This window comes from Rhopalosiphum maidis, chromosome 2 (genome assembly GCF_003676215.2).
Source record: "Rhopalosiphum maidis isolate BTI-1 chromosome 2, ASM367621v3, whole genome shotgun sequence".
NCBI lineage: Eukaryota > Metazoa > Arthropoda > Insecta > Hemiptera > Aphididae > Rhopalosiphum > Rhopalosiphum maidis.
This window is the reverse complement of record NC_040878.1, coordinates 77,715,480-77,735,924: the sequence shown is the minus strand read 5'-3', so window position 1 is coordinate 77,735,924 and position 20,445 is coordinate 77,715,480. Positions and strand designations below refer to the sequence as shown.

At 24.3% G+C, this 20,445-nt stretch overlaps 1 protein-coding gene across 1 annotated transcript; it reads right to left on the bottom strand.

Moving 5' to 3' along the window:
* Nucleotides 1-515: 515 nt before the first annotated feature.
* Nucleotides 516-13,502, bottom strand: LOC113552603. Its single transcript, XM_026955456.1, has 14 exons — nt 13,417-13,502; nt 13,172-13,180; nt 12,808-12,816; nt 12,418-12,444; nt 12,158-12,196; nt 10,023-10,085; nt 8,538-8,591; nt 8,327-8,365; nt 7,642-7,671; nt 2,855-2,893; nt 2,691-2,714; nt 2,509-2,538; nt 1,308-1,364; nt 516-619 (listed from the first exon to the last, which is right to left on the bottom strand). The coding sequence occupies exons 1-14, from the start codon at nt 13,493-13,495 to the stop codon at nt 516-518; spliced, it is 603 nt and encodes a 200-aa protein (XP_026811257.1). The 5' UTR covers nt 13,496-13,502.
* Nucleotides 13,503-20,445: the final 6,943 nt, after the last annotated feature.

The following is a 20,445-nucleotide window of genomic DNA, read 5'->3' as shown; positions in this document are numbered from 1 at the left end:
TCTTCATAATTATTAACAATTTTGGATATTTAAAGTATTGTAACAATATATTTTTGGTTATAATCTGAATGATTCTTGTTGTATTATAATTATTCAAAACACATCAATTTTAACACTATAGAAATAAAATTGTCAGATATCCACTAGATACTATACAGCAGTGTGTTTTTTTGATTTTTTTTGATTTTTAATGACGTATTAATTTAATCATTTACTTTTTTATACGATTATTTATAAGTTTATAAAAAACTAGTTATGTTTTATTGCATGTGTATAATAAATATATATATTAAATAATAAAAGTTTGTTTAATAAATTAATGTTGTTTAATTCCTATTCTAAATATTATATATTTGAATTGAAAATTGATACTAAATATATAATTTATCGGTAATCATTTATTACATTTGACGCATACATAAAGCACACCAGGATTGAATTCAGTAGTTTCTTCTTAATTTTATATAATTTAAAATACAATGAAAGGCAATTTATTAAATAACATTACAATACAACTATTTATAAAGATTATTTTTATCGACGTCATATTCCTTTAGAAGCTCGTCGGTGGGACTATGTTGTATTTTACAATATTGTTTTATGTCCAATTGTGGTGCGGCTGTAAAAATTTATAAAAAACAAGATTAAATTTTAAGTTTCTCTAAAAATATTTATGTTTTTATTATTTAGCTCTACTTTAAGTCTTATTTATAATATGAAGTAAATGACTACCATAGGATCATGAAATTGAATATAATATGTAATAATAATATTGAAATTTGAAATAAAAATAAAAAATACATGCAAAGTTATGGGGCAAAACATTATATAATCATGAGTCAATTCTAACCATATTTTCAGACGTGTTGCAACTGAACAACTAATTCACAATTATTAAAAATGAACTGAATATACTGTTATTAATGCATATAATGTAATATATTATAAATTATAATGCATTATACATAATAGACGATAAACGGTAAAAATATGATATTTTCCGTTAGTTATAAAGGATTTTATATTATAATTTATTATATTGTTCAGAGTGTATCAATACAAGCCAATAATATAATAATAGTCATCATATAATAGATATAACTCAAAAATCTTTATTTCAATTTTTTTTATAATTATTATTCTTTGTATGTTTTGATGTAAATTCCAACACAAATGTATATTCAGGTACTTTGTAACTATATATTTTTATGGAGATTTATTATAGTTTTAAATTAATAAAATATTGTACAAATTAAAATGTGTGATGAGTAATATTTTACCATTATTTTATTATTTATAATACGTACTATTCCTCATTTTTTCTATATAATCCTTTAGATGTTTGTAGTATCTCTTTTGATTATCTAAAACAAAGGATTTACTGCATTTTGGTAGATAGTTTGAATGATTTGAATAGTGAAATTACTTTTAATTCATAATATTATGTATTAATAATATGTATAATAAAGCTGGGCATTAACGAGTTAATAAGTTAAAAGATAAGTTAATTTTAACTTATTAACTTAATTTACTAGTTCGCTGTTTTAATTAACTTAAATTTAACTTAACTCATTAGTATATAGGTTAACTTAAAATCAACGTATATTGTTCTTAAAATTCTCAATTAAGTTAATTTTGAATTTTCGTGTTACCCAAAAAATATTTTTTTATTTTATTTTATTTTTTTAAATAATATTTACGGACTGTGCCTTTTAACAATAGTGCATAGCACAAATATAATTCACAATAACAATGCTAAATTTACAGTACTAAGATTCATATTCAACACTATTAATTACACTATTTATAATGAAGGGGTCCATATTGGCGATGGACACGATACGCCTAATGGGTCCATTTAACATATACTTTGTGTAGGATAGTGGAATGGAAAAAGGGACTGAATGTCGGACAGGTCGTTGAGGTATCTTAAAACTAATCAGGAATAGGAGGGTAGGTAAGTCTGTTTTACCAGAAAAATATTTTTTAGGAACTGGAGATTAAGTGAATGTCTGCGATCAGCCATAGAATTAAAACCGAGTCTTGTAGCTACAGGTGTTCATAATCATGTTGGGCATGAGGGATTTTTAATAAAGAACCAGTGAACCTAAAAAACCATCGCTGCACACGTTCAAGTTGGAGAAAGCCACTAATTGTATTGGGATCCCACATTACGCTGCCATATTCCAGAATACTACTCACCAAAGCGCAGTAGAGTACCTTGAGGAATAAACCGTTGCTAAAGGAATGAGCAGTTCACATAATAAATCCAAGTGATTTCAAAGCCTTGCAGTATACCATGTCTATATAAAGTCTAAAATCCAGATAACTTATTGTTTTGAAACCCAGATCAAGTACAATGCTAAAATCCTGCGTAGGCCACTGAATAACATTAATAAGCCTTTAACAAAAAAATTATAGAAGTTTCACTCGAGTTATTTTAAACTACATTCTATATATTATTTTACATTTCAATCATGAATAAGACTATTTTGAAATAAAAATTACCAAAAAAATCATTAGTTTTATTTTGAAGAGCTGTAACAATAAAAATATACTTTGTTAAATATATGCTATACTAGAACTATCGCAGTACTAATAATAGTTTACATATATCATAGTATTCCAAGAAAAGTAATGAATTGAGTTTTACATAAGATATAATTTAAATTGTACATTGTTATTATTACTTTTTTTGTTGTCTGGTAAAACCTCTAATAAATTAAATAACAATACAATTAATTATAATTTTTGGCTATGTTCAAAGTTATTAGGTTTTTATGACTCAAACTAGTCAAACTACTATCAAACTAAAGTATAGTATGCACAAAAAGTTATATAATAATTTTCTTACCTTCTTTATATATCATCACGATATTGAGGTATGGATTGTCTAGTAAATACAAAATAATTAATAACAATCATATAAAAGTCGTGTATAATCTATAAGATTTCATATTGATATAGATATTTTTTTTATGTAAGAATCATTCCCATTATTGAAAATAGAATCATTTTAACTATCCCAAAAAGGTGAAAAAAACACAAATTTTGGTAAATCATTGCTACACTACGAATTTTAAAACAAGTTATAGTGAATTTAATAAATATAACCTTTTGCAATTTTATTTCAATAAACAAATAATAAATTAATAACCTTTTCTGTCTTGTCGTATAAGTAGTGAGTACTCTAAGCATGTATTTTATTATATTTATAATTTATTAAGAACTAACAGTGGATGAAAAAATAAAAAATCTGTTAATAGAATATTCAATTATAAAATGTCGATATTATCACAATAAAATGGGGTCGAAAATGAAATTTGTGAATTTATACGAAATAATGATACAATGTTAGCATATTATAAAATTTCTGTTACTATTCATTGTTACAGTATTGTTATTCTTTAGTACAAAATATTTTATTTATGTTAACTAGAAATATTTATCATAAAAATATATCTACTTTTTATACATACCGGTAAACTCAGTTTTAATTATTGAATCTATTTGAAAACATTTTTAGTTTTTATTAAATTCAAAAATTGAAAATAATTATAGATTTGACCTTTGGTAAGTTTTGATGGGAAAGAACGCTTTAATGTTGTGTGATTTTTATAAGTTTATGATTAAATAAAAAATATTGTTTATAAATAATATTGTTAATAATTTACTATTTATAGATTTATACAAAAATATAAGTTTAAAGTATCTAATAACTGTTGTTGAAATATTCATAGTAAATTCTAAATTTGAGATATTTTATGAACCATATTTTTACTAAAATACATTCCCATCATTACTAATCAAAATAAAAAATATTTAATACAAAAAAAATAAAAATAAATGTATATTTTACTTTTACATGCTAAAAATAGTATACAAATGTATTAAATTAATATTTCAGAATTGCATAGTAATGTATTCTAAGACATTTTATCTATATTCACAGTATCTATATGAATACATTTTTTTGTTTTTGGTTTTGTGTTCATAAAATTTGAGCTTATTCTTTAAGAGTCGACCGAACAATATTAAATTCAACTTTATAATTGAAGTACAAATCTGTTATTAGTTAGGTAAAATATGTGAATTAGCATAGTAAATAAATCATTATGAGCTTACATTGAATAGCTGTGAATTTATAAACGTAATTAGTTGATAAGTGTTATGAATTGTAAATATTATTAAATACTAGATAATATGCAATATCATTTTAAATAATATGTTAAATCACATAACAAAAAATGCAGTTATTTAATTTATAAAATGTTGAACAAAAATAAATTTGTATTGTATTAACTGTACTGCCCAAGCAGTATAAAAAAGAACAATAAAAGTGAATATGTACCACACGATAAAATATAAATACACTATAATAAATAATATGTTATTTTGAACGGTATTCTTATACCGTTTATTGGTTATTAATTTTCAAAGATGTAGTATTTCATTCAATAATAATATATTATTTTTAAATTAATATTATGTTAAATAAATACATTTTTTTGTTATAAAAATATGTGTCTTAACAGTATATTAAAATACACATATAAACATATATATATATATAACAAACATTTTTACATGTATACAAAAGTTAACTTACCCTGCAAATCTGTAAATGTATAAACATAAATAATTGATAATCCCAATAATTTAAAGTCATACATTTAATCGTTGTTAAATGTTTGTGTAATTTATTTTTATTACAACGTATTTGTAATTAAATAATTTTTTTATGAATAAATTAAATCACAATTTAAAATAAAAAAAATACTTTGACATTCAACTTTGAGAGTTATTTCTGGTAAAATTTGATATATTTGATTTATTATGAGGTTCAAAAAACGTTATTAGAAAGTCTAATTTATACAAAATATTTATTATGTTAGTTTAATTGGTATAAATTGATCTTTCATTAACATTGGTTTTAATTATAAAAAATAAAAAGAATAATATAAGTGAATATGTACCAAACTATAAATACACTATAATAAACAATATGCAATATTCAATTTTGAATGGTATAAGAATCTGTCTATTTATTTTATTGATGGTAGCAATTTACTATTTCATTCAATAATAATAACTATATATTTTATTTGTAATAAAAAGATATAATGTATTTTAATAGTATGAAAGTAGGTATATAACAAATTCTTTTTACATGTATACAACCAGTAAACTTACACCAAAAATCTGTAAATTTATAATCATAAATAATCAACAAATCAAATTGTTTAAAATCATATATTTAGTTTTGTTTTAAATTCTACAACTAATAAAAAATATCAATAGCTTGCTTGTTTTAGTAATTGATTTTTGTAAATTGTACAAAAAGCGATTAATGTAGTTGCAATAAAATAATTGTTTGTTTATAAAGACATTAAATCTCATTTTAATATAAAACAAATACTTTGATCTTCAACTTCGAAAGCGATTTCTGGTAATAAAATTGATATGTTATGGGGTTCAAAATTCGTTAATAGAAAGTTAAATTTTTACAAAAAATTTATACTATTATTTTCTGAATCTGGTATAATTTTCAAAGCATTTTAATTATTTAAATGGTATTCATAAGAATTACAAATAATATTCAATTTATATATGATGAAAAAAATTGTAAAACTCTATAGTACCTTTTATTATGTATTTATTTTTACAAAATCACACTATTCAAAAGAATACCAAAATGTTTTTGATCTTTTTGAATTAAACCAATATGACTATGCTATCTCTCAAAATCATTAATGCTCATTAAATTAACATCTTCAATGGACCACTTTATGTTAAAAAATACTAAAATTCTATTACATATTTACAAAATAATTAAATTATACACAATAACTGTTTATACATATATTATTAGTTATTAGACAAAAAGTATTTATTACGATAATAATAAGAAAATGTATGGCCTTACTATTGTAATGTTTAACTATAAAAATGCAATAAAATATTTAATAATTATAAATTATGACGAGGTTATACATTTCTTAGTATGGGCAATTTTGATTACAATAATAATATCGTGATCATTTTATTATTTAAGTTGTGTTTATAATTTATATAATGTTTGTCAATAATTAAAGTTATACGTCGTGTAGAATAGGCAACAAATATAATTTATTATAGATAAATCTAAAAAATGTGTCAAAAGATTTTATATATTTGTAAGTTAGGTAAATGGAATGTAAATGTCCTATCTCCTAGGTTCAATAGTAGGTTAGATAGTTATTTCTGTAAAATTAAACTTCAGAACACAAGCAAAGTGCCTTAACGTCGATAAGAAAGGGCTACATCAATGTAAAATTGGAAATCGATGTTATGTTTTGACATTTGGGATAAATGGAATTTTTTTGAACCATAATCTGTAAGAGTAAAGAAATAAAGCAAACAATTTAATTGTAAGACTCATATTTAGTGTGCCTATCTAAACACAATAATGTGACTCAAATAAAAATAACCTCAATCTTATTTTTACTCAGCGGTATCTTAGGGAGTCGCTAACAGTGTTAAACACCGCGTTTTTAGAAGTTAAAGATAAACGGTGTACACTTTAAGCTAGTAAATGCTTCTAAAAAAAAAACTTAAGGTTTACTATATTACGTTTCCTTTTATTATGACTATCTTATTTTAAATATACAATACTGGAACAAAGGTCTGTTTATTTTGACTTTGAAATAAGTAAATGCTCTAGAGTGGTGGAATATAATTGCAACTAAAGCCGTAACTGGGGGAGCCAGGCTGGGTCCAAGGGCCCTAACTCCTGCTCCCCTCGGAATTTTTAAATTTTTAAAAGTAGAAACATTTTAGTTATTAATATAGTTTATTGACTAAACAATTTTAGTATCTGTTAAAAAAAAAAATGTTGGAACCACCTCCAAAATTCAGTTATGGCCTTAATTGCAAATGACTTTTGTGCATTTATTTTTAGTTTCCATTTGTGATGGAATCAGTCCATTGCTGTATTTAATTTGTTGGATGGTTGCTCTGAAATTATTTCAATAAGCCGTGGTAAAAAATGTGTGTCAGCAAAAAGTAAAAGTGTAACATTTTGGTTAAATGGTATGTCGATAGTATATGCTGATTGCTCAGTAGAAAAACGGTGAATGGTAGGAAACTTTTGGGATGCTTGCGCGTATGTGTTTAGTTATAGAGGTGTAACCTCACGACTTATACGTCAACGAGAAGGCTACAGTCTTCTAAATACAATTTTTAAAGTACCAGCTATTTGCTAGCCTATTTGGCTAGAGTGCCAAGTTTGTCAAGTTGCACGAAATTATATGCTACCTGAGTTGCCTTTATTTGAGACAGTGTATAAAATATGGTATGACATAAGTGACGAAAACAGACAAGGGGTCTATTAAAATAGAAAACAACAGCGGGATAATTATGATATAAAGGAGATAGCTCGAGTAGCTAATATCGGATATATATTTGTGAGGATTCGACAGTCATGATAAACGATTGCATGGACTATGATTGTCAGTATAATAATAGAGTTGGATAATTATGAATAATGTATTTATCAATAATTGTTAATAATTATATTTTGACACAAATTAAATACTAAAATTTGTGAAAATGTAAAGTTATATTAAAGATACATTTGAATATAAAATATTGTAATGATACCTAAAATCGATTCATCTTTACTCTGTGGATCTGAAAGTTTAAATATTTTTTTTATATACATGTTCTGATTTGTGAAAATATTAATATTCTAAAAAAGAATTAACAAGCATTTACAAAAAAAAAATAATCTTATAGTGATTTAGGAATATTTAAATTAAATTCATGATTTTATTTACAAGTTTTTTAAATTTTTATTTCAAATTTTGAATAATTCATCGAAAAATAAATCGAATTTAGTTTGTAAAATCGAACAATTTTTACATTTGATAAATGTAACAGTATTAAGCAAAAATTTATTCTGGGGGATAAGTTTTAAAAATTATTATTCTATCGATTTCCAAGCACCCTCGATAATATTAAAGTCTCTGCTTGTGGAACAGTCCATTAATTTGAACTAATATATTTTTTTTACTTACTGTTATCAGAATAAATTATTTATAATTATAAAAATAACACTAATTTTCGACGAACCGAAGAATAATTCACCAAACCCGTAGCGTGTAGATTTATGTGTACTCCGATTTTCCTGGTGAAACTCGGAGAGGTGACAATCCCAAGTGTACCTCAAATATATTCATATCATTCTAAGGTAGGTATATATTATGTAAGACATATGTCATAGAATATTATATCAGAAAATTTCACATTTCTAAAATTTAAAATTTATATATTTTTCTTTGCTCACAGATAGAAATACAAAATTGCTCTGGAGACTTTAGAAGATCTGTAATAAATGAAAAATAAAGATATTATTTTGGTAGATTACATTATTTGTTTACGTGTTAAGCATTATAAAAAAAACGTATCTGTGTAATGCAATTGTTGAGTTGAATTCAATTAATTGTTTATACAAATTATTATAAAAACAATTACATTCAAGAATTATATATACTTACCATTCTTATCACATTGTTGTTCTTTGGCATACTCAAAGTATTTTTTTGCAGTTTCTATAAAGTTTAGAATCAGAATATTATTTTTATTATAAATATTTATTCCGTTTAAACGAATAATTTTATTAAATGTATAGTATTTTTTAGTTACAGAGTATGGAATTTATCTAATATTTTAATATGTTTATTAGAATTGGCTATCGGTCTATTCGCCCTAATTGAAATATCAAGTATCACTCAACTCTACATTATATCTAAAACTTAATCAAGGATAAACCAATGAAAGAAGAATCTAATAAAGATCACAAACATCTAAAATATAAAATTAATTGAATTAACCAGGAACTTGACGACCATGTAATATACGACTCATATAAATTATATATACTATTACAAGGTACTTATCAAAACTAAATCGAAAATAGAGTATAGCCCAAGGCGGCCCTCTAAGGCTTTTTTTTTTTTGGCCACCAAGCAATTAAAATATTTTTTTTTTTATTAATTAAAAATTAAAATGACAATAATATTATAATAAAATCATAATATAATCGTATACATTTGAAAAACAATGCGAATCATTACATTAATGAATCAATTAATTCTAAATTCTAATTAATTCTAAGTATAAGTACTTAATCTGTAATGTAATAATTTGTACATCATATAAAACAACATATAAATAAGTAAAAATATATTTTTTTTCTTCAGGCGGCTCCCGATGTTTTTATGAAAGTTTAATTTGGCCCGCCAACTACAAAAGGTTGGACCACTCGGGTCTAGCCTATGAACAGCCGCAAAGAGAATCCTAAAACAATTATATACAATTCCACCTATTAAAATTTGAAAAACAAAAGTTGAACCAACCCAGAAAAATTCTAAATTTTAGCTCAACACTTTAAAAATTGTTTTACAATAGATGATGTTAAAAGCACATATGAATTACAAGAAACTATTCCAAGGAAATACAACAGATAATAAACAGGTTTACAAATTACAAAAAGTTTTGGCCACAGCCCACAAATTCATAGTCGATTTGTTGTAAAAGATAAAGATTTGTTCGTACGATTCGTTTAGATACCGATAATCGTTGGTTTTTTTTTTTAAACAGGCACTACCTATCAATTTTTTGTAATACTGTAATAGGAACACGTCATGTTGAGAAAACATTTTTTTTAATCAACTACTAACCAAATGTAAATTATAAATTAATACAATTCTTTATATGGCATATCGCCTAATGACGAGTGTGAATGGGAAAAGCCCCCTACAAGTATTTCATTGGGAAAAATTATGGAAAATGATTAAAGGGCCAAAAATTATCGACTCCCCTAGTAGAAACATTCTGGTTACGTGCCTGCCTGTACCACACTATCTTAGTACCTTACCAATGTAAATAAGAAAATAAAACTTAAAATTCTATCTATTTTATAATTTATAATTGTTAGAATAATAAAATACGTAATTCACAATACAAATTATAAAACATACCATTAAAATATGATAACCAAACATCCCATTTGTTCACAGCACTTATATACTCGTCAGCATTTTCTGTAATAGTAAACTTTTAATTAAGTTACCCGCATACAAAAAATACTATGTAATTTATGAAATAGAAATATTTCTTATAACGTATTATTAATTATTATAGACATTGATATTATATTATAGTGACTCTATCTCATGTTCACGGCTTGTAATTTGTATGCATTACAAGTTTTATTTGTTTAAGTTCATTATAAAAATAAACCTCAAATACAGGTAAATAATATCATATATTATCGTTATATATGTACTTATTTTCATGTTCATGTTTATTTAAATTATTATGATTAATGGACTTAAAATCAACAGATAGGCCGACATATTATTATCTAGAACAGCGGTTTTCAATATTTGTATATTCACGAACCACCTATACAGTTTGAAAATTTTTACGTATCACCTGAATTATAATAACCTTTTTTTTTCATATTAAAAATGTATACAATTATTTAATATTTAGAATATTATTTTACTAGGAACTACAAAATAAATATTTAATACTCAAAAAGAAATTTATAACGACATTGATATACGTATTATATCAAGCTTGTATCGAATAAACCAAATAATATTTAATTTTAATAAAGAATAATAATTAATTTCAAGTTTTTATTGTAAACATTTTCTTCGCATACCACCTTTGAGCTTCCACGTACCACGTACCAGTTCGAGACCCGCTAATCTAGGTAGTGTATATTATAATAATAACAATAGGTAGGTAACGGAGGATACACAACTGCTAAGATTTCATAAGGTACAAAACTAACAAGGTTTCTAAACCCTAATAAAAGCATCACAGAAAGATTTGTCGGTTCATATTATAATAATAAATTGGATATATAATTATTTTAATCTGTTTTTTTTTTTTTCATAACTATAAATCACCAAAAATCAATACATAAAAGTATGTATAGTTTACACTTGACGGAGTTTAAGACGGAGTTATTTCACTGCCATTATTTTTTTTTTTACTCACAACAGTTATAATCAATATATTTACATATCCTATAAAATCTAAGGACTTATACACTAATAAATGCACAGTTTTTAACCGCTTTCAAAAACATTTTCTTCGATAAATTGGCTAGTGTCATAAGATAGTGTTTGTTTTTCAACAATTGAATGATAAATACAGTAGAACCTCGATTAACCGTCAGCCTCGGGACTAGAGCTTTGACGGATAACCGAAAAGACGGTTAAGCGAGCAACAACATTTTTTTTAAACACATACATATTATTCATTATTATTTTTTAGTAATTATGATATACTTAAAATATTTGCACACTAAGAGACTAAAAACGCGAACGAACGCATGTGTAATATATAACTAAATGACTTCTCAAAAACAAAATGCGATCACTATTACAATTAACTGTTTTTATCTCATCCATAATATATATATATATATATTTATACATATGTACCTATCGCATATCTAGTAGATATTGCCGGAAAGTTTCGGATTATATATATTATTATTTACTGCAACGCATAAGTAGTCCGTGCAAGTGTGGCCTGACGGTTAACCGAGAAAGACGGGTAATCGGGGGACGGATAATCGAGGTTCTACTGTATAACGAAATTCACGAAAAATTTTGATTACATTACATATTTACACATAATACTATAGCTAAATTATTCTTCTTAGGTCGCAAGCAGTTTTTAATGTAAAAATGTTATATCACAGTTAGATAGTGCCTGTATAGTTTATTGCATTTCTATTGTGATTTTTTATATATTATCTAAAAATACCTAGTAGTTTCTGGATAATTTTAAAAAAATTATTAGGTTTTCGAATGTCGTAACATAATCAATTATTATGACGTTATAAATACTTCCTATTGATATTGCAATTTTTTATTCAATAATAATCCTATATAAATGAAAATATGATCCTGCAACATATCCCTGTGTGAGCCACTACAATATGAAATGTGATTATTAAAAAATCCTTTCGTGGTTTACTTATAGTTCATTAAACGAAACTATTATCATTCTCATAATTATTATGATTGCATTTAATTTCAGACTTTTTACGTGTTTATAACTTATAGATAATCATTACTAAACAACTTACTATATTGCATAAGATAACAGTAATTCATAAATCCGTTATCTATAAAAATAATATGTTACAAGTTAATTAATTTTCTTCAAGTTGAACACTAATAAGTATAAAGCGTAAATTAATTTGTAAATTGGATTAAAAGCAGCTACATTGTTAAAACACTTTTATCTGAATAACAAAGAACAAGCTATACAACATTTGAATTTACAACATGTAATTTAAAGAAACATGAAATTAATGTTCCAAAAGTTAAGTCAGCAAACACTTACTTATAAGCCCAGAATTCGATAAGATTTCTATAAATTATATACCGGCATTAAAAATATAAAATTAACAATCATTAAATATATTTAAAAAAAAAAATTATTTAAGAAAATTATTTTCAAATAATTAATGTTAATGAGTATTTTTAGAAGGAAAAAATGTGCACAATATTGGTGAAAGTTTGAGGTGAATAGGATAAAATTGGAGAGACATGCGAAGTTTCTCTATGAAATTCGTAAAAATTGCTTCCAAATAGTTCCAAATAAGTCCCAAAATATTGGTGTAGGTGTGAGGTAGATAGGAGAAAGTTGAAGAGGCTAACTTCGCAAACATAAATTAGAATAGTTCATAAAAATATGTTAGATGTCTTTGGTAACAGTATTTGACTATCTTACCATAGCAATCTAAACAAAATAATAAACTATTAATTAAATTAATATAATAAGGATTAATGACAAAAAATATTCAAATTTTTTTTTTATTATACCTTAATAAACATGTTTACAGTTTATTGTTAATTAAATTTAAATTTACACGTCATGACTATACAAATAATTGTTCTTAATACGCATAATATTCATATTTTCATAATATAATACAATAATTTAGAATTATGGTATGTATAAAAATTTGTCTTAAATATTATTAGGGAAAATAATTAAGTCCTTTCTGCATTTTAAAAAGGTTTTTATATGGTATGTTACATAGTATTATATTTTACTTTGCGTGTAATTTAATATTAATTATCTATCTACTTACCTTTAAATTCTAGTAAATTAAAATTTGTTAAATTTAATTATTGTATATAGGTACATTATATATTACGTATTAGCCATTACATTTGATGATTGTTCATTTTGTTGCAAAATGTTATTGTATTTTATAATAAGAGTATAAGACCAGTTAAAATTATAAAATATAATAACAATATGGATGCTACATAATATCACTTTCATATATTTATATACAAAATATAAAATTATAAAATCATTGTTATTTGTTACCTTTGTCACCAGCATCACTATATTTTATAATATATATTACTATCACTGTCAATGTTATTAAAACTTTATAAGAAATCATAGTTATTGTTGAGAGAACTACAAAACACAAGCATATATTTTGCGTTACGAAAAAAGAATATTATTATTTTCTGAAAGTTTAGACGATGTTAAATTTTGTGTTTATGTATTTTATCAACAACTATGTACACATTTCAAACACATCATAATTATAAAAATAATTTACTCATCTACAAACAAACAAGTCTTAAGTCACGTATATTATAACGATTTATGTATTTTTTCGATGTGTACACAATAAAAAATATTTCAAAATTAAACTTTAAGTATGGTTTCTGACAGCCGTTATATTTAACTAGAAGTCAAAGATATATTTACAATGTTTTACAAAATAATCGGTAATAACAAATAAAAAATTTAAGAAAATCGAGAATTGTTTAGTAAAATCAGACTTACCATAATACCAGTAGAAAAATAAATTACACAAATAGCTATATTAAAAAAATATCCTGAAATAATCTTAGCAATATATTGGCTGATCAAGCTCCACACAGAATTATTTTTTGTGTACCAATAAGTACAATGATATACCTATTATTATTGAATTCAAATTTAAATAATTAATTACTTTTTTGTATACCAATTGCGCTCTAAACATTTTAGGGTTGATAAACCAATTGAGCTCAATACAGTTTAGGGTCGATAGACTAATTTATTGTGTTCAAAATATTTTACAATACCTATTGGATAATTTATTGGTTAGTTATAATAAAAATAAATAAATAATTTCTTTTCACATTTTACAAGTTATTGTTTGATCGTCAATTATTCAAAATTAAATACCAATTACATTACAATATAATTCGTTTCATAAAAATCCTGATATTGTTATAAAATATAGTATACCCAGTCACTTTAACCAGTAATCAATCGATCAATAAACATTTTCGAGCATTTTAATATGTGTTATACAAGCGCAATTGCGTATACTGACACGAAATATAAGAAACGAAAATCTTATGTTAGATGCAATTGCTCTATGCCCCTACAGACTACAGTGAGTTTAGGTTTTACACATTTATTGCTTCAGCAGAATTAATTCTGTTAATATAATTAATTGTATCCCCCCCTACAATAAATAGGTATCAGAAAGATATTAGTAAAAAATTATTATAATTAAGGTAACAATAATTAAATATAATATAATCATTTTTAAATTTAATATGATCGCAGATAATATGGAAAATTGGTAATAATTAATGTTTGAACTGTTTGAGATATTTAAATTCAAATTTGAATCTATATTTTTTTCAAACATCATCGACTGTTTGTCTTTGAGTTTCTTAAAGTTGGAACAGATACTACTTAATTAACCCGATATAAACGTTCCAATAATTTACATATTTGCAAATAAAACTAATACGTATTTTTTTAATTATCATTATAATATTAATTTTAATTTTTTATTTAATCTAGAAAAAGAGAAATTTATATGTTCTTTAATTAAACAAAATTTTACAGATTTAAACAAAGATTCTTTGAGGTGCTTAATGGTAGAATACTTCAATAGCAAATTATCATGAGTGGCCCGTGAACTGTGTTCGTTTACAAAATATTATGCTTTATTAAAAGATACTTTAATATTTATAATTAACTGTTTTATTTGCCTCATCTTTATTTGTACCATTTCATTCCAACAAATTGTGTTTATAGTTTTTACTATTCTCATGCTAATCAACAAAATAATTAAAATGTTTTCAATCTTGAATTTATTATTATTGTAGAAAATGCGGATTTACTAATGTGATTACTAGCAAAAAAAGAAAAAGGCATTTGAAACAATAGATTGAATTTTTTGATGTACTGGATTCTGAATACAAACTTTATCCTCATTGATCAAAAATTGTTAAATTCATTTACCGTCAAGATATCTGTCATCAATGATGATGACTGATCATCATCATTTATTGGAAAATGATTATTTTTATCCTTTATATAAGGCCCACTTGCATCCATTATGTATTTTAATCTAGATGTCATAGTTACCTAACCCGGATCATCATAATTTATATAAAATTCATTATTTTCTGTGTCTTGGCTAATAATTATTTAACAATATTATCAATTTTACTTTCAATTTCAAACTATCATTTAAATGTTTGTCTTTATCACAATTTTTAATCATTGAATAGGTAGTCGGTGCATCGTCTTTATTTTGTTAAATATTATGCTTAAGTATTTCATTATCTTTTTTATTTATCCAATTATTATATTATAATAATAGGTAATTTTGTATTGGTATTGTTTTTACACTCTTTTGTCTTTTTCTCAAATCAAGCCCCAGAACGTATTTTATTGTGGAGGCCATATTAATAGGTGTCCTAAAATGATTAAATAGGCATTAGCACAATCCGTGTGCAGCCCAGCTGTGTAAATTTCACCTAGTTGATAAATTTTGAATACATTTAATCAGAATATTTACCTTTTTTTCTTTCAGACTGTAAAATCGGTAAACAACCTCAATCAGTGGTTCCTAATCTTTTGTTTTGCTGACCAACAATTTTGTAAAAAAAATTTAAGGCCCACTACAATGACTAATACACCTATATACGTATGTATATAGGTAATGAATATATTTTTATTTATTATTAGGTACATAATAATATTATTTTAAATAAATACGTTATTAATTTTAATATTATAGTGGACGGCCTAGTTCAAGTGTACCCTCCCCCTCTAAATGCGTACCAAAATAGGTAGACGAACCTTTTTGAACAAATTGCGTCCTGGATGCAATTCATGTTACTTTTTCATCCACAGTTAATTATTGTAAGTAGCTCCTAAAATGATATTGCCAATTACCATGATAAAGATATATCAGGTTATATAAAAAAAAAATTGAAATTTAATTGTAAAAATATATTAATGTTATAACAATATAAATTATATGTCATAATCAATCACATTAGTTAGTTAGTTGTTCTTTGCGAGTTAGAACTTTTTTCTGCCCATAATTCTGGAGAAAATATTGAATTTTTTATTTATGTATGTATCTAATAATTATTAAATAGTTAGCACTTGGCAAACTCTGGTTCTAGAAAAGATAACTAAAACGTAATTTTTAAATACTTGCCTACATCATTATTTAGGATAGAGTCTGAAGCCAATCCTAATTCTTGTATTTTTCTCCAAAAATATTTTTATCGAAAATATTTATAAGGCCAGAGCTATATACAGCGTATTCCGCCGCGTTGTCCGTCGAACTAAAAATACATTGGTTTATTTTGGATTAATTTTTAGTTTTAGTTTTAAATTTTAGTTAATTTTTTATCATTGGAATGATTGAAATCGCCACGGAATACACAGCGTTCGAAACGCGGCGAATACGCCTACGCTCCTGCTTAAAAGTACAAATTACTAAAAACAAGTTTTAATATAATAATATTATGTTATTGATAAATATTTAATTATTATTATTTAAAAAAAATTAAAAATAAATTTTAAAACTACTGTAAACCTAAAAATAATGTTGACTGAAAAGGTGACACTAATTGCGTCCCAGACGCAATTCGTTCAAAAAGGTTCATCTACCTTTTTTGGTACGCAATTTGTGTACGTCGAGGTAATATATTATATATTATTATTAGGTACATAATACTATTATTTTAAATAAATACGTTATTAATGTTAATATTATGGTGAACGGCTCAGTTCAATAGTTTGGGAATCACTGATCTAAAAAATTATTCCCAAATAATTGAATGTATTTAATAAAGTTTTTATGTTACAGTTAATACTGCATGTGTATAAAATTATTATAGTTAATAAGTATCAGGGGCATAATTGAAAAAAAGTTTTGGAGGAGGGAGGGAAGTTTTGGGGGTGTTTTTGAAAATCAATTTTTAAGAAGTCTTTTTTTTTAATATAATTACAAATTTTTTTTTTTTCGAAAATTAGGTTTACTTACAATAATTGTTTTAAATTTAAACATTGATGTATCAAAATTAACATTAAATTAGAATAAGTAAATTACCATACAAAAACCTTAATATTTGGAGGTATGTTTGAATTTATAACACGTTATAAGTCATCTTTCATCATCCAATAGATTTTAATATATTAAAATATTTTGGCTTTTATTTTTATTTTTTATATTTGAATTTAAAAACTAAAAAAATAACTTTAAATTTTGTACTCCAATTCTTAGGCTAGTTTGTCAATAGTCGACTTTGCCTTCACTTGGTCTGGTTGTGTGTGTACTTTAAATGTCGAAATATTATAATATTTCACAATATTTATATTGTACATATCATATTGATTTAAAAATAATAATAGGTCTGTATAGCTCACGTTTTGTAGGTTACATAGAATTTATAGTAGAATCTAGCTTATGAAGGATCTTAAAATATCACTTGATCAAAAATATTTTAGATAACTTCAATGATAATAATATCACGGAAATAATTATTTCCGCAATATTTATTATTTAAAAGATAGTAATGATTTGTTTGCTTCGTGTACAAACGCCCGTACACGGCAGTATTCGTTTGGTAGTATAACACAGCACACATCCTGCACTATGGAGTAATATACCAACCAAAAAGGTGGAATAATACTAAAATATAAATCTTTCTTATAACAAAAAGAACGTGAAACAACAGATAAAACTATTTGGATATGTTTAGAATACACACAAGAAAAAAAAAATACAGAAACTGTCATAATTCACATGCTAATCAACAAAATAATTGAAATGTTTTCAATCTTGAATTTTATTATTGCAGAAAATGCGGATTTACCGATGTGATTATTAGCAAAAAAAGAAAAAGGCATGTGAAACAAAAGATTAAATTTTTTATATAAGTACTGGATTCTGAATATAAATTTTATCCTCATTGATCAAAAATTATTAAATTCATTTACCGTCAAAATGTCTGTCATTATCATCATTTACTGGAAAACGATTATTTTTATCCTTTATATAGGGTCCTCTTTCATCCATTATATTTTTTTTAATCTATACGCAATAGTCACCTAACCCGGATCATCATAATTTATATAAAGTTCATTATTATATGTGTCTTGGCTAATAATTATTTAAGTGTATTCTTTATTTTTCTTATATTATCTTGCATTATGTTACTACAATTATAAATTTTACTTTCAATTTCAAACTATCATTTAAATGTTTGTCATTATCACAATTTTGAATCATTGAATAGGTCGTCGGTCTTTATTATATGCAATATTATGCTAAAGTATTTCATTATCTTTTTTATTTCTCCAATTATTAGATTACAAAATGTCTTATTGGTATTGTTTTTACACTCTTTTGCCTTTTTCTCCAATCAAACCACAGAACGTGTCCTAAAAATATTAAATACGTATTATTAAATAGGCCGATTATGTACGCGTAAGTAAGTAAACATGAATAGGCATACTAATTTCATTTTGTCACACTTTTTTCTCATTAAAGTTTTATTTTATTACGTACGTATGTTTTTATTTTTTTTTTTTTGTGTCTGTCATCACGTTTTGGAGTAGTAATAGTGCTTTGATTTTTAACTTCTGCCCCTCTTTGAAAAGTAAATTAAATCTAGTTGGTACTTTGGGGTCAAAAGTAAAATATGGGCAGTAGTTATCAAAAGCATCAGAAAAAACCCTGAAAAAGTAACGGAAAAACGGAGATTTTTACATAAATCGATATTATGTTATATATTTACGATTAAATTTTCAAAATATTTAGAATTTGTTTAAACTATTTATAGATCAAAAAAATTTTCGATTTTACTAAGTTATCCTAGACTGACAAATCATCTCCGTTCAGAATCGTTTTTCGTATACAATGATACCTGTCATTGCATTCAAATTTAACACATACATTAGTAGTGATCTTATACTATACACTAGTATATGATCTAAGGTAGTGACCTACTCTTCATCTCTACTATACAGAAGAGCGATACGCACTTCACACTTTCCCGCCTTTTTTTAAAAATTAATCTATCAAAAATGCAAAAATAAAAACCGATATAAAAAAAAATCTGAGTTCTTGAACGAGGACATTTTCGCATTCGAATTCAAAACATTATTTTTATAAAACATGAATATTTTTTTTTAATAATTAAATTAGTATTATATAATTTAATTCAAGCTTCAAGACAAAAGTCCAAGGTATAATCACAGAATAGATTAAAGAATTTAAAGAAATGTGTAGTAGAAAAATTTACAAAAAATAGTGACTGGTGCTAATAATTAATTACGAGTATCATGTGTTCATTATGAGAAACAAATTGGGTAAACTTTAAGTGTGTTTAGTATTAGTTATTATTTAAGTCAATTATATGCATAAACACAATTAAAGGGACTAAAATGAAGTTTAAACTTCAAATGTATTTATAAAAAATTGCGCTTATATCTATTTTTAATATTTTTATACACATAAAAGTAAGTTATTTAGGATCTTGTATTAAATGTTCAAAAATGTTGAACCATTTATGGAAGAAAAAAAATTAAGTACTTAAATATTTGTTATCGTTATACCTATATAAGTAACTCAAAAAGAGTTAAAGAATTTTGAAAATTGTATTAATATGTAATAAAAATAATAATATAAACATTTGATGAAAATTTCAAGTATATATACCTACTGTTACTTTATTTATTTACGAGTATTATTTATTTTAAAAATATAAGTATTACCAAATATCAACATTTTTTGCGAAGAAATAATTATTTCATAGGTGAATATCTAATGTTATAAAAATGTTAACTTCAAATAATCATAAAAAACTAATTTGGTTTTAGGTAGAATTTTTTTTAATTTAAAAGCTGAAAAACTTATAAAGAACCTTGTGTCCTTGTATTAGTTGTATTACATTTTCAAATCTTAAGTTTAAAAATACAAACTTTTATGAATTTCTAATGAAATATTTTGTATATTTTTGAGATTTTAATGAATTTTATCAAAATACTAACTAAACACTAGAAAAAAAAATTTTTTTCGACATT